This window comes from Diuraphis noxia, unplaced genomic scaffold (assembly GCF_037042655.1).
Source record: "Diuraphis noxia isolate RWA-SAM2 unplaced genomic scaffold, SU_Dnox_SAM2 contig0006, whole genome shotgun sequence".
NCBI lineage: Eukaryota > Metazoa > Arthropoda > Insecta > Hemiptera > Aphididae > Diuraphis > Diuraphis noxia.
This window is the reverse complement of record NW_028301716.1, coordinates 3,046,417-3,058,653: the sequence shown is the minus strand read 5'-3', so window position 1 is coordinate 3,058,653 and position 12,237 is coordinate 3,046,417. Positions and strand designations below refer to the sequence as shown.

General features: G+C 26.5%; 4 protein-coding genes and 2 pseudogenes across 4 annotated transcripts; 1 reads left to right on the top strand and 5 right to left on the bottom strand.

Annotated features, from left to right (window-relative positions):
- Window positions 1–80: 80 nt before the first annotated feature.
- LOC149054598 (uncharacterized) lies at window positions 81–1,285 on the bottom strand. Its single transcript, XM_089230077.1, has one exon. The coding sequence runs from the start codon at window positions 1,004–1,006 to the stop codon at window positions 260–262; it is 747 nt and encodes a 248-aa protein (XP_089086203.1). The 5' UTR covers window positions 1,007–1,285; the 3' UTR covers window positions 81–259.
- LOC149054597 (uncharacterized) lies at window positions 1,028–1,780 on the bottom strand (annotated as a pseudogene).
- Window positions 1,781–2,117: 337 nt separating this feature from the next.
- LOC149054596 (uncharacterized) lies at window positions 2,118–2,753 on the bottom strand. The gene has a single exon (XM_089230150.1). The coding sequence runs from the start codon at window positions 2,751–2,753 to the stop codon at window positions 2,118–2,120; it is 636 nt and encodes a 211-aa protein (XP_089086276.1).
- Window positions 2,754–3,592: 839 nt separating this feature from the next.
- LOC149054595 (uncharacterized) lies at window positions 3,593–4,603 on the top strand. The gene has a single exon (XM_089230149.1). The coding sequence runs from the start codon at window positions 3,593–3,595 to the stop codon at window positions 4,601–4,603; it is 1,011 nt and encodes a 336-aa protein (XP_089086275.1).
- Window positions 4,604–5,802: 1,199 nt separating this feature from the next.
- LOC149054594 (uncharacterized) lies at window positions 5,803–7,060 on the bottom strand. Its single transcript, XM_089230148.1, has 2 exons — window positions 5,934–7,060; window positions 5,803–5,829 (listed from the first exon to the last, which is right to left on the bottom strand). The coding sequence occupies exons 1-2, from the start codon at window positions 7,041–7,043 to the stop codon at window positions 5,803–5,805; spliced, it is 1,137 nt and encodes a 378-aa protein (XP_089086274.1). The 5' UTR covers window positions 7,044–7,060.
- Window positions 7,061–7,749: 689 nt separating this feature from the next.
- On the bottom strand, window positions 7,750–12,237 carry LOC149054593 (uncharacterized; annotated as a pseudogene).

The window sequence follows — 12,237 nt, the reverse complement described above, 5'->3', positions numbered from 1 at the left end:
TTATTAAACGATGTTGTGTACGGTGTATATGAATGATATTCAATTTTCGTTATTTTAGAATCCGTCTCGTACCGTGAACTTATATCTAAAATATCACTTTCAGGCATTCTGTTTTAATTGATAACCTAGAGCTTGCAAAATTTTTTTATTTTTCAACGTCAATTTTTTTACTTTATTTGATGTTACCGATACCACTTTAGTCTTATGACTAGTTGAACTGATCCGAAGTAGCGGATTTATATTGAATTTTAATCCCATATCAAGATCCGTAACGTTTAATATGTAACACGATTGTCAATGCCTCACCAAAATTATCAATCGGATTATGATCTTGATCAACTAGCTGAACGGTTATCGAATCAATATTTGTTTTATTCAATTTGTAATATACTAAATTTAGCGGTGACTGAATTACTTTAGATCCTGTCCTTCCACTCGGGAAAAACTCGTAAATCGAATGACTTTGAAGATGGTTGCTGAATGATCCTTGAGCTATATTACACAATACTTTTATAGAATTAATTGTGTTTAAATTTACTGCTTTTTCCGATCGATGAATTGCATACTCTGATTTATATTGTCTTTTTTCAAAACCGAATACAGGTGCCATACTATATGGAATCTCAAAGTGTAGTATCCCATTACATTTTATATACGATCTGAAATCATTAGGATCAACCGAAATTTCGAATCTTAATTTGGTTAAGTTTTCACTATTATAGACATCTATTTGCTTCTTAATTCGTTGATTAATATCTTCAATTTCATAACATCCCTCTTCCAATTTAATATGACACATCATAGGCATCATATCATTATTGTTTTCATCGTCAACTATTTCTATAGAAAATGTATTATTATTTTCATTAATATTTGGGAATGAATTAAATGACTGTAAACATAACAAAGCTATTTCTGAGTCCTCGTAAAGGTTTATAGACGGAAAATAATTTACAGATAATATGGTAGCATTCCCAGTTAAACTTAAAGTAACTGACTCATACATTACAAAATCTAAGATATAAATTTAATAATGAGATCCGCGACGTTTAATATGTAGAACAACTGTCAATGTCTCGTTAAAATCGTCAATTGGGTTATTGTTTTGGTCAACTAACTTAACAGTTATTGAATTAATATCTGTTTTGTTTAATCTGTAATATATAAGGTTTGACGGAGATTGAACAACCTTTGTTCCTGTTCTCCCAATCGGGAAAAACTCATATATCGAATGACTTTGAAGTTGGTTATTGAATGACCCATGTGCTATATTACACAATACTTTTATAGAATTAATCGTGTTTAAATTGGCCGCTTTATCCGATCGACGATCTTCATGAAACGGTCCACATTGTATCTTTTTAAACCCAAAAACAGGTGCTATACTATATGGAATATCGAACCTAAGTAGTCCATTGCATTTTATATACGTTCTAAAATCAACAGGATCAATACGTACACTGAATGTTATCTGTGTTCCATAGTCTTTATTAATTCGGAGTAACTCTTTTGCAATATAATTGTTAATATCTTCTATTTCATAGCATCCATCTTTCAAACTAAATTCAAAACTGCAATATTTTATGTTATGTTTCTTTGAAGGAATTACTTCTATTTTCAGTCGGTTATTAATTGGATTTATAATATTTGGAAATGAATTGAACGTTTGCAAAGATAACAAAGCTATTTATGAATCCTCGTAAACGTTTAGAGATGGAAAATAATTTGCAGTCAATTCAGTCGATTTTCCAGTTAAAGTAAGTGTAATAGATTCATGCATTGTAAAAATTCAAGACATAAATGCCCACAGTTGAATGTATTGAAGTCTTGATAGTTAGAATAGTTATAAACTATTTTAAACTTTTTAAAATAACGTTGTAATTCAATTGGTGGAGGTAAATCACCAAAGCTATCAAAATATATGACTTAATCTTTATTATTATGAAACGCTACCCAAACGCCTGAAGATATGTCCAAGTTTAATATACCACATTCATTTACATACGGTTTTTTAGGTAAGTTATCACGTGAAAACACTCCACGGAAATGATTGATTTTCAACTTAGTTATACATTTTATAATATCTTCTGACGAAAGTGGTCTGTCAGGTAGCGTATTTAACAGTTTTTTTTCCATACCTTGTTTTTGTTTAAATTTAGACCACTACCCTTTTTTCTTTTTGAATTTTGAATTGCATTATACACACTAGCACCTCCAGACATTAAGCTACCAAGTGCTGACAATCCCGCAAATATAGGTATTAAGGGAATTACACCTCCTGTTTGTCTCGGTGGTAAAATCAGTCTTTTGCTACCATTTTTTTTCTTAGACATTCTTTTTTTCTTTACTGCTATCATGAGATTTTTTATTTTTGTAGCACGTTTCTTTTTATAACCCATTCCTATTTTTCTTTTAGCTTTCATCGCGTTTGTTACCGCGTACGCTACCAATTTCTCTTTTCTAGGAGTGTCTTTTGCTTTAAATCTTTCCCAGGCACGATTTTCTAACACTTTATCAGCTTTATGTCTATCGTCTAAATTTTTACTCGCTGCATACACAATATCGTGATCACGACAAGCAGCGTCCAATGGGTTTATTCCTTTGTCACCGCGATCTAGTCTCTTTTTCAATTTCGTACCTGGCCCACAAAACTGATAACCTGGAACATGGGATTCAAACGGAAGACTATTTATAAGAGAGTTTACAATACCTTTACCAGTCTTTTTCGATTTACACTTTCGAGTTGAACGCATCATCAATAACTGAATATAAAATAAAAATCTTCGAGTATTTATAAGAAAATGAATTTAATTGAACAGAAAGATAAATTAGAAATAATAAACGTAGATGTACAAATATCAAAAAAACCATCAAGACATGGTTCGTTATTACCTGATACTATACGTGCTATATTAGTTGGTCCTAGTGGATCGGGTAAAACAAATATAATGTACAATCTAATCACACATGAAAACGGGTTAAGATTTGAAAATATCTATTTATACTCTAAAACCTCTAATCAAGAAAAATATGTTTTGTTAAAAAAAATAATGGATGATATACAAGGTGCTAATTTGTTCATATTTACAAACGCAGATAAAGTTATAAAACCAAACTTAACCAAGAAAAATTCTATTATAATTTTTGATGATGTAATATGTGATTCACAGTCTGTTATTAGAGAATACTTTAGCATCTGTAGACATTCAGGTGCTATCTCTGTATTTTATTTAGCACAAACATATTCTAAAATACCAAAACAGTTGGTAAGAGATAACTCAAACTTTTTAATAATTCTGAAACAAGATGATATGAATTTACGTCATATATTCAATGATCATTCGTCGACAGATATGGATTTCTCAGAATTTCGGAAAATTTCTCATTTATGTTGGAATCAAAGTGATTATGGGTTTATGGTTATTGATAAAACTCGAGAAATGAATGAAGGAAGATATAGATGTGGTTTTCATACGTTTATTAAAATAAAATAATTATATATATTATATATATATATAATGTAACATTGTTATTATCTACATAGTCTTACCAGTGGTCATACGATACAGTAATATTGAGTTTATTATTTACTATGAACAAAGAAAAGGTTTTGCTGAAAAATTTAATAATATCAAAAAAAAATATTAAACAAAAAATAATGGAAATGAAACGTGGTATTATAGATTCAGATAACTATTTCCGTGAAGCATTTAAACCGATAACTGAACCACTCAGTACAAAAATAGAAAAAAATACATCGTGTAACTTACAACTAGCTGATTATAAAAATGCAGAAACCTCATACACTAGTGGTGAAAATGAAGATGATGAATTAAATTCGACATTTGTAAATTTTTTTGAACGTCCTAAATCACAACGTTATGATAAATCTTATGGTTTACATTATGATAGAACTAGTGATTCTTACAAAATAGGAGATTACTCTGTAACTTTTAGCCATGGTAACTTACAGCTGCTTAATAAATACTACCCATGGACATTAGGACTACAATCTTTATTATGTGAGAAAGAACCAAAAAATACAACTATACAAGATATGGAATCTTATTACGATATTTTGAAAACTTCTCGAGTTCATTTAAAAGCGGATGGGAAACCAAAAACCTCAAAGTTTCATAAATGGGCGACCGTTGTAAAACCTCTATACGAAAGAATTAAAAATGAAGAAAAACAGTTAAACGAAGAAATAGTTAAAATTAATAACTCTAGAGCTCCTCGGATAAGCTTTAAAGAATTAAACGAACATTTATCTAGTTCGAGTGCTAAACGTAGTAATGTTCATAATAATACAACCATAACAAATGAACCATTTGATTTTAACCCAACAGCAAACAGTTCTATGTCTGTAGATCCTCCAGTTGAAAAGATGTTTAATTTTACTGCATCACCACATGCTAAGAAAGGTTCTGGTTTATATAAAGATGTAATACCTCAAACACAGTTAGTTTATTATGATGATCCAAATGAATTAGTAACTAGATTAAATTTTTTAACATCATCACAAAGAGTTGGTAATACTGGCGTTAGTAATGAAATCATATCTATTTTAGAAGAATTACGTGAGAGGAATATTATAGTATAATGACAACCTTAGAGAATATAGCTAATGAGCTACATCGACCAGCGAGAAAAATATTTCCTAGACGTAGCGTAGTTACACGGTTTAAAGATGATCTCTGGCAAGCTGATTTAATAGACATGCAGTCACATTCTAGACAAAATAAAGGTTTTAAATTCATTTTAATCATAATTGATACATTTACCAAGTATGTATGGGTAGAAGCACTAAAAAATAAAACAGCGGAGGAATGTACAAAAGCTATGTTTAATATATTGAAAAAAGCTAATCCAAAATTGTTACAGACAGATAATGGTACAGAATTTTATAATAATCAATTTCAAGATTTAATGAAAAAATATAAAATTAAACATTATAGTTCATTCAGTGTCATTAAGTGTTCAATTTGTGAACGTGTAATACAAACTCTTAAAAATAAAATATATAAACATTTTACTGCAACAGGTACATGGAATTGGTATAATACAATATCAAAAATTATACAAAACTATAATAATACAAAACATAGAACAATTAAATGTACACCAAGTGAAGCTCGAATGGATGCAAACAAAATTAAACTTAACACACATACAAATATCAAAACATTATACAAACCAAAATTTAACATTAATGATAAAGTAAGAATATCTAAATATAAACATATATTTGATAAGGGATACACACCAAATTGGACGACAGAAATATTTACAATTTCAAAAATTTTACATACAAATCCAGTAACGTATCAATTAAAAGATGAATCGAACAATATCATCTTAGGCGGTTTTTATGAACAAGAAATTAAATTAACTGATTTTCCAAACACCTTTCTTGTTGAACGTGTTATAAAAAAAGTTGGGAATAAAATGTTTGTCAAGTGGTTAGGTTTTAATTCAAGTCATAATTCATGGATAACGTTGTCAGATATATTAAAATAAAATTTTATATTATATTATTTTTTATCTTATTATTATATTTTACCTTTTTCTTTGATAACACTAAAAAAAAAATTTGTTTATTCACATGAAACGTTTAACAATTAAAACATTATATAATACTGATAGATAGCGCTTTTTGTTTATTTCGATTGCGGATATATAAAGTTTTTTAATTTATAGTGGCCATAAGCCAATGTATTAATCCCATCATCCATTATATAACGTTTATCATCGTTAGCACTAAGAACAAGCTTAGTCATAGTTTTCGAATGGACAATATGTTTATTCGATTGAATAAAATTCATTTTTCTATGAGTTTGTTTATCCTCAACAGTTACATGGTTTATAAATGCATTTAATATATCCATGTAATTTTCAAATTTCATGTGATTTTTAATTATATACTTTTTTACACCTTTTGCTTTTTTTTCCTCAACACTATGTACAGTTTTATACGCATATAATTTCGGTCTTAATGAGACAAATTCTCTTAGAATTATTCCTTTCATTTCATCCTTAAAATATCCGGGTTGATTTTTATGAGTCTCACTGAAACAATAATGGTCTTTAGGATAATTAGATGTATCAAAATATGGTAGTAAACTATTTTTTAAATCATCGAAAAAATTTGTTGTTTGGATAGCGTATACCAACGAATCAGTATCTGAATACAAAGAACTAATTTTAGCACCATATTTTTTTTTCATTACATTATAATGAAAGTCATACATAAATGTTTTTGAAACATCTAAAATTGCGAATCCTACATAAATTGCCTTGTCAAATTTAATGATTTCCTTACGCTGATGAATAGCCATAAGATTCTCAGTGTATATAGTTCTGTCTTTAAAATTAGTTTTAACCATTAATTTCCTAGCTTTTTTTGCTGATGAAACAAGTTTTATAGAAGTTCTTGCGCGAACATTTTCCATACATTTACCGAAAACGCTATTGATTAACAACTTCCAAAAATTTTTTTCAAACTCGTTTTTAGCTTCAACTCTCATAGTTGTACACAATTCAATGTATGATGCCATCCATTTGCTTTGTGAAAAGCTAATAGCTCGATGAATTTTTGTCACTTTAATACCGTTTAAAATCGCCTGTTTTAAGTTTTTATAATGTACTATATAGTTTTTTTTTGATGATAATGTAGTAAGCAATTTCTTAGCTTTAGAATTAGGAGGACACTCATTAATGGGTAAAAATGGGAAATCATTATGACTTTTATGTAAATACTTAGGGTACTCGATATCGACTTCTAATATATACCCAACTTCTGAATCATCAGCAATTTTAGTGACATCGATATTGAGATCATTAACCCACTCAAAATCTTTGAAAGGCAATTCTGTTAACATAGATTTACCATACAAATTTACACAGTCAAGATATGTAATCCATGTGATTGGTTCATTCGAATTATAGTCCAGTCCTTCAATATTTGGTATATTTGCTTTAACATATCTTTTAGTTGATTGACAAATGCCCCCCCGGATTGAGTTTTCAAAAAAGAGGAGCATGTTGTAATCCTTTAACCTTTCCAATTTCACCTTAGTGTACTTAAGCATACGATCAAAAGCAAATCCAGGAGCAGTCATGTAATGAGCAGGATCTAATCTGAGAGTAGATAAACATAAGTCTCTAAAATTTTCAAACACGTCAGCCAGTATGGTAACGTCAGTCTTTAAATAAAGATCGCTATACTCACCTAAAGTCTTTATATCGAATGTTCGCCATATATTTTTAGCATGCATATAATCTTTATCGCTTATTTTTTCGTCTGTCAAAGAGTTATAAAATTCAGACTTTGATGGTAAAAAAGTATCATCTAATTTACTCCAACTATCGACATATTCATAAGGGAAGATTCCTTTTTGAGTGACTAGATCTAATGCTTTCATGGAAAAATTTTTAAGAGTTTCTCTAAACCTCAACTTATCTTCTGATAAATTTAATGCAAGTTTATTTAATGATTCGCTCATGAAACGGAATGTATCGACAAATTTAATACTAAATCTATGTGCGATTTCTTTACTAAAGTATATATAATTTTTCTGACGAATTAGGAATAACGTGAATATCTTTATCATTACAACCAAGTTCCCGAATTATGAAATGACTATCGTACGATAAATTATGGAAGAAAATTGGTACGAATGAGGGGTTAATTATTTCAAAATATCATTGAAGACAAAGACATTGTCTATATTTACCAGTAAAATGACAGTGATCTCGAACTTTAATTAAATTATTATTTTTAAAATGTCTCGAACATTTTCCACAAAACTTAGTATTTTTAAAATTACTTTCTTCTTCTTTAGTTAATTTATTCATCGGTTTATTTGTTTGATAAATTTTATTAATATTATTTCCAATAACAATCATATTTTCCATAAATTTTTTTGCAGCATTTTCACCTCTATAAATTACCACCTTTCTCGGAATTTTGAACTGTTTTACTAGTTCTTTTGATATAACATCATAGTTAACTTTGACATAAAACCCATAGCTCATAATTTCATGTAAATGTGTAGCATAAGTTTTAGATTTTTCGCATCTATTAAATTCACTAGACTTATTTTTAGGAGTTAAAATACATTCAAAATCTGCATAAATAACAATTGGTATTCTCTGTGTATTTTTATAGTTTTTAAAATAAATAAAATCATCATCCCCCTTTTCAAACATTATTGGTCTCCCTAATTGGTTCATTCTACAATTATGCTGGTGTTCACTCAACCCTTTCTTACCCCAAAGTTTGCTTTTACATGGCTTTTCACTAAAAGTAGTAAAACATCTTTTACAGATAATTAATCTGGAACAGTTTTTAGTTTTCTGACTTCTAATAAATCTTGAAAAATTTTTTATATAACAATAATGTGATGTGTTATTATTATTAAACAAAAGTAGATCAAAATGTTTTTTTCTTTCAGTATTACAAATATATAGAAGGAAAATATGTTTTTTATCATTTAAACTATAAATATTAATTGATACATTATTTATACGTTCAAATTTTTTTATCTGACTGATTGGTGTAGGAAAATCTATACATTTAAAATCTAAGCCACTTTTTTTTTCTAACATTTCAAAATATTTCTTATTAAAAAAAGTTTTATTTGAACGATTATCAAACTTTGATAGTATTGAATATTTAAAACATTTAACATCATTATTTTTTACATTTATGACTGCTCTTTTATCTTTGATATATTCAGGAAGATCTAGATACGTTCCTCCTCTGAGATGATTTACTATATTAATTCTCAATTGTAATGCATCTATTGTTTTAAGTGACCAGCCAGAAGCTTTTGCTAAAAAATCATCTTCTTCACTTAATAATTTATTGAACATCCCATTCAGTAATTTATTAAAATCAGAGGAATTACATGCAAGTGTATTAGAGGTTTTAAATGCTATATCCTGTACTTCTTGTGTGATAATTCGTTCATATACACTATCTACATATAAATTAAATTTTATAGATGTTTGTAGACATGATTCCTTTAACTTTGGAATTATTTTGTCTAAAGTATAGTTAAAAAAAAGTGTGTAGTCTAAAAATTTTAAATTATTCTTAACTATAAAAGTTTTTGAACATTTTTTAAATCTTTCAATTTCAAATATTCCTTCATCAGCATATGCCATTCGCTGACGTTTTGTCACCATTTTTCTTTTCATAATTAAGCTGAAAATAAATTAAATGAAAAAAAAAATATAATAAACAATAATAATATTGTAATCACTTTATTAATATAAATCATACAATATTTAGCAAACCTAAGCAACTAGATTTAAAAAAAAGAAATTAAAGAACTTAATTATTATTTAATAAATCATATAGGTATGATAAATGCGATGTACAACTTTGTTGACATCGATAACCTATATGATTTGATTCGTCATAATCAGCTTTAATTTCCTTTTTTTTTTTTAACAAATTTTCCCTAGTCGACTTCAGGTTTGCTTTTCTGATTTTAATATTAATATCGTAAATCATTTTTTCAAATTTTTTCTCTTCTCTTTCACCATATTTCTCATTTTCAGCCTGTTGTCTCAATACTCCATTAATTTCTTTTTCGATGTATGATGTCATGTTTCTGTAAATTATATAGATTTTTGCAAACTATCTGCTAGTAATAAAATATTAAAATAGTAACACACATCATCATTAAATAATAATTGTTTTTATTTTTACAAGCAAAAAAACATAGCTATAAACATAAAATTAAAATCATAATTTCTTAGAAAAGTAAATGTCGTGAAATATTTGAGAACGTATCATCATATCCATACTATATCTTTCTCCATAACAGATTTCCATTTTTCTAACATAATCAATATATTTATTACCATATTTATTAAATATTTCTCTTTTTTTTTCTTTTAAAGAAAACAATTTATCTCTTAATTGATTGATTTCAAATTCATTTGATGATGAACATATCCTGATTAAATAAATGTTATGTTTTATTTCTTTAATTTTTTTATTAATTTCTTTCGTTTCTAATATATTATTTTTATTATCTTCAATATTCCCTAATCTTAATGATTCCATGGTTTGTAAATTATATTGATATTTATTCATAAGTTCATCTTTGTTTTTTGAATCCATTGTCTGTAATATTATTTCAAATTCATTAATGTTCATACACAGTATGTTAAATCGTAGAAACATATACGGAAAAATCTAATTATAAAATATGTTAAACAACTGTATTGTACATAATACAAAAAAAAAAATGAAGTTTAAAAATGTAGGTACACATATTATATATTACTTATAACTGTGTATTTGTTGTGTACTAAATTTATTTTTCTCCTGTCTAATGTTAAATGAATACATACGATTTGTCATAGATAGATATATTTTTTTATATCTAATAGCAGTCAGTCTTATTGGATACTTATTAGAATTAGAATATTATACTACCTATTTAAATTATTAAAAGTTAACTCAAATTGAGATATTTTTATGTAAATATTGAATATTATACTATGAAGTTTAAAAAATATAGGTACACACATCATATATTACTTATACCTGTGTATTTGCTGTATAATAAATTTATTTATTTTTCCCTTGAATAATGTTAAATGAATACATAAAATTTAATAAAGATACTCGTAGATGGAAAAAATGTAATAAAATATATTAACCAACTGTATTGTACACAATTTAATTTTTATCTAGGAATTAAATGGACTTTATAAAAATATTATCATGAAGTTAAAAAATGTAGGTACACAAATATATTATATTACTTATAACTGTATACTTGTTATATACTAAATTTATTTTTTCCCTTGAATAATTTAAATGAATACCTACAATTTAATATAGAAAAAAATGTAATAATCTAATATATTATTAAGCAACTGTATTGTATATAATTTTAATTTTTATCTAAATTAAATGAACTTTATAAAAAGATATAATCATGAAGATTAAAATGCAGGTACACATATTATTATATATTACTTATAACTGTGTATTTGTTGTATACTAAATTTATTTTTTCTCCTGTCTAATATCAAATGAATACATACAATTCGTTATAGATAGCTATATTTTTTATATCTAATAGCAGCCAGTCTTATTGAATACTCATTAGAATTAGAATATTATACTACCTATTTCAATTATAAAAACTTAGCTCAAATTGAGATATTTTTATGTAAATATTGAATATTATACTATGATATTCATGAAGTTTAAAAAATATAGGTACACAAATATATTATATTACTTATACCTGTGTATTTGTCGTATATTAAATTTATTTTTTTCCCTTGAATAATTTTAAATGAATACCTACAATTTAATATAGAAAAAAAATGTAATAAAATATATTAACTAACTGTATTGTAAATAATTTAATTTTTATCTAAATTAAATGAACTTTATAAAAACATAATCATGAAGATTAAAATATAGGAACACATAATATCATATATTAGTATAACTGTGTTTAATGTTATATACTAAATTTATTTTTTCTCCTATCTAATGTCAAATGAATACATACATTTCATTATAGATGGACATATTTTTTATATCTAATAGCAGACAGTCTTATTGAATACTCATTAGAATAAGAATATTATACTACTTATTTCAATTATAAAAACTTAGCTCAAATTGTAATATTTTTATGTAAATATTGAATATTATACTATGATAATATAACATTTTTTTATATTATTGATATCAAATATTATAAAATAATAAATATCGCGTTCGGTGATAATATTAAGCGGTGATAGTGCTAACTGTTCTATGGTAATAGAGACGGTATATATTTTAAGGTTATGTTCATGAATAGTAGATTGCTGATGTGTAATAAAATGTAATTACTATCTAGTGATTACTATCTTATAAATATGATGTTAACATTTTATCATATAAACATAGATAATATTATCATAAAACTATATTATTATAATGATGATGTGTTTAAATCATTGGTATTCAGTTTCTAGTTTTTTTTTAAAAAAAATAGGAGTAAAGATTAAAAGTTTTAATAAAATAATAAAATAGGTACTTACATAGTTAGTGTTGAAGTATTCTAAGTCTGACTGTTGACTGTTTTCTGAGTCTGGCTGACGGTTGCTATTGCTGTTGAAGATGTTTTTACGTTTTTGATGGTCGGCAACTGTTTTGCTGGAGAGTCGAGGATGGTTGCTGTTCTGATAGCTTCTTGGTCTGTTAGT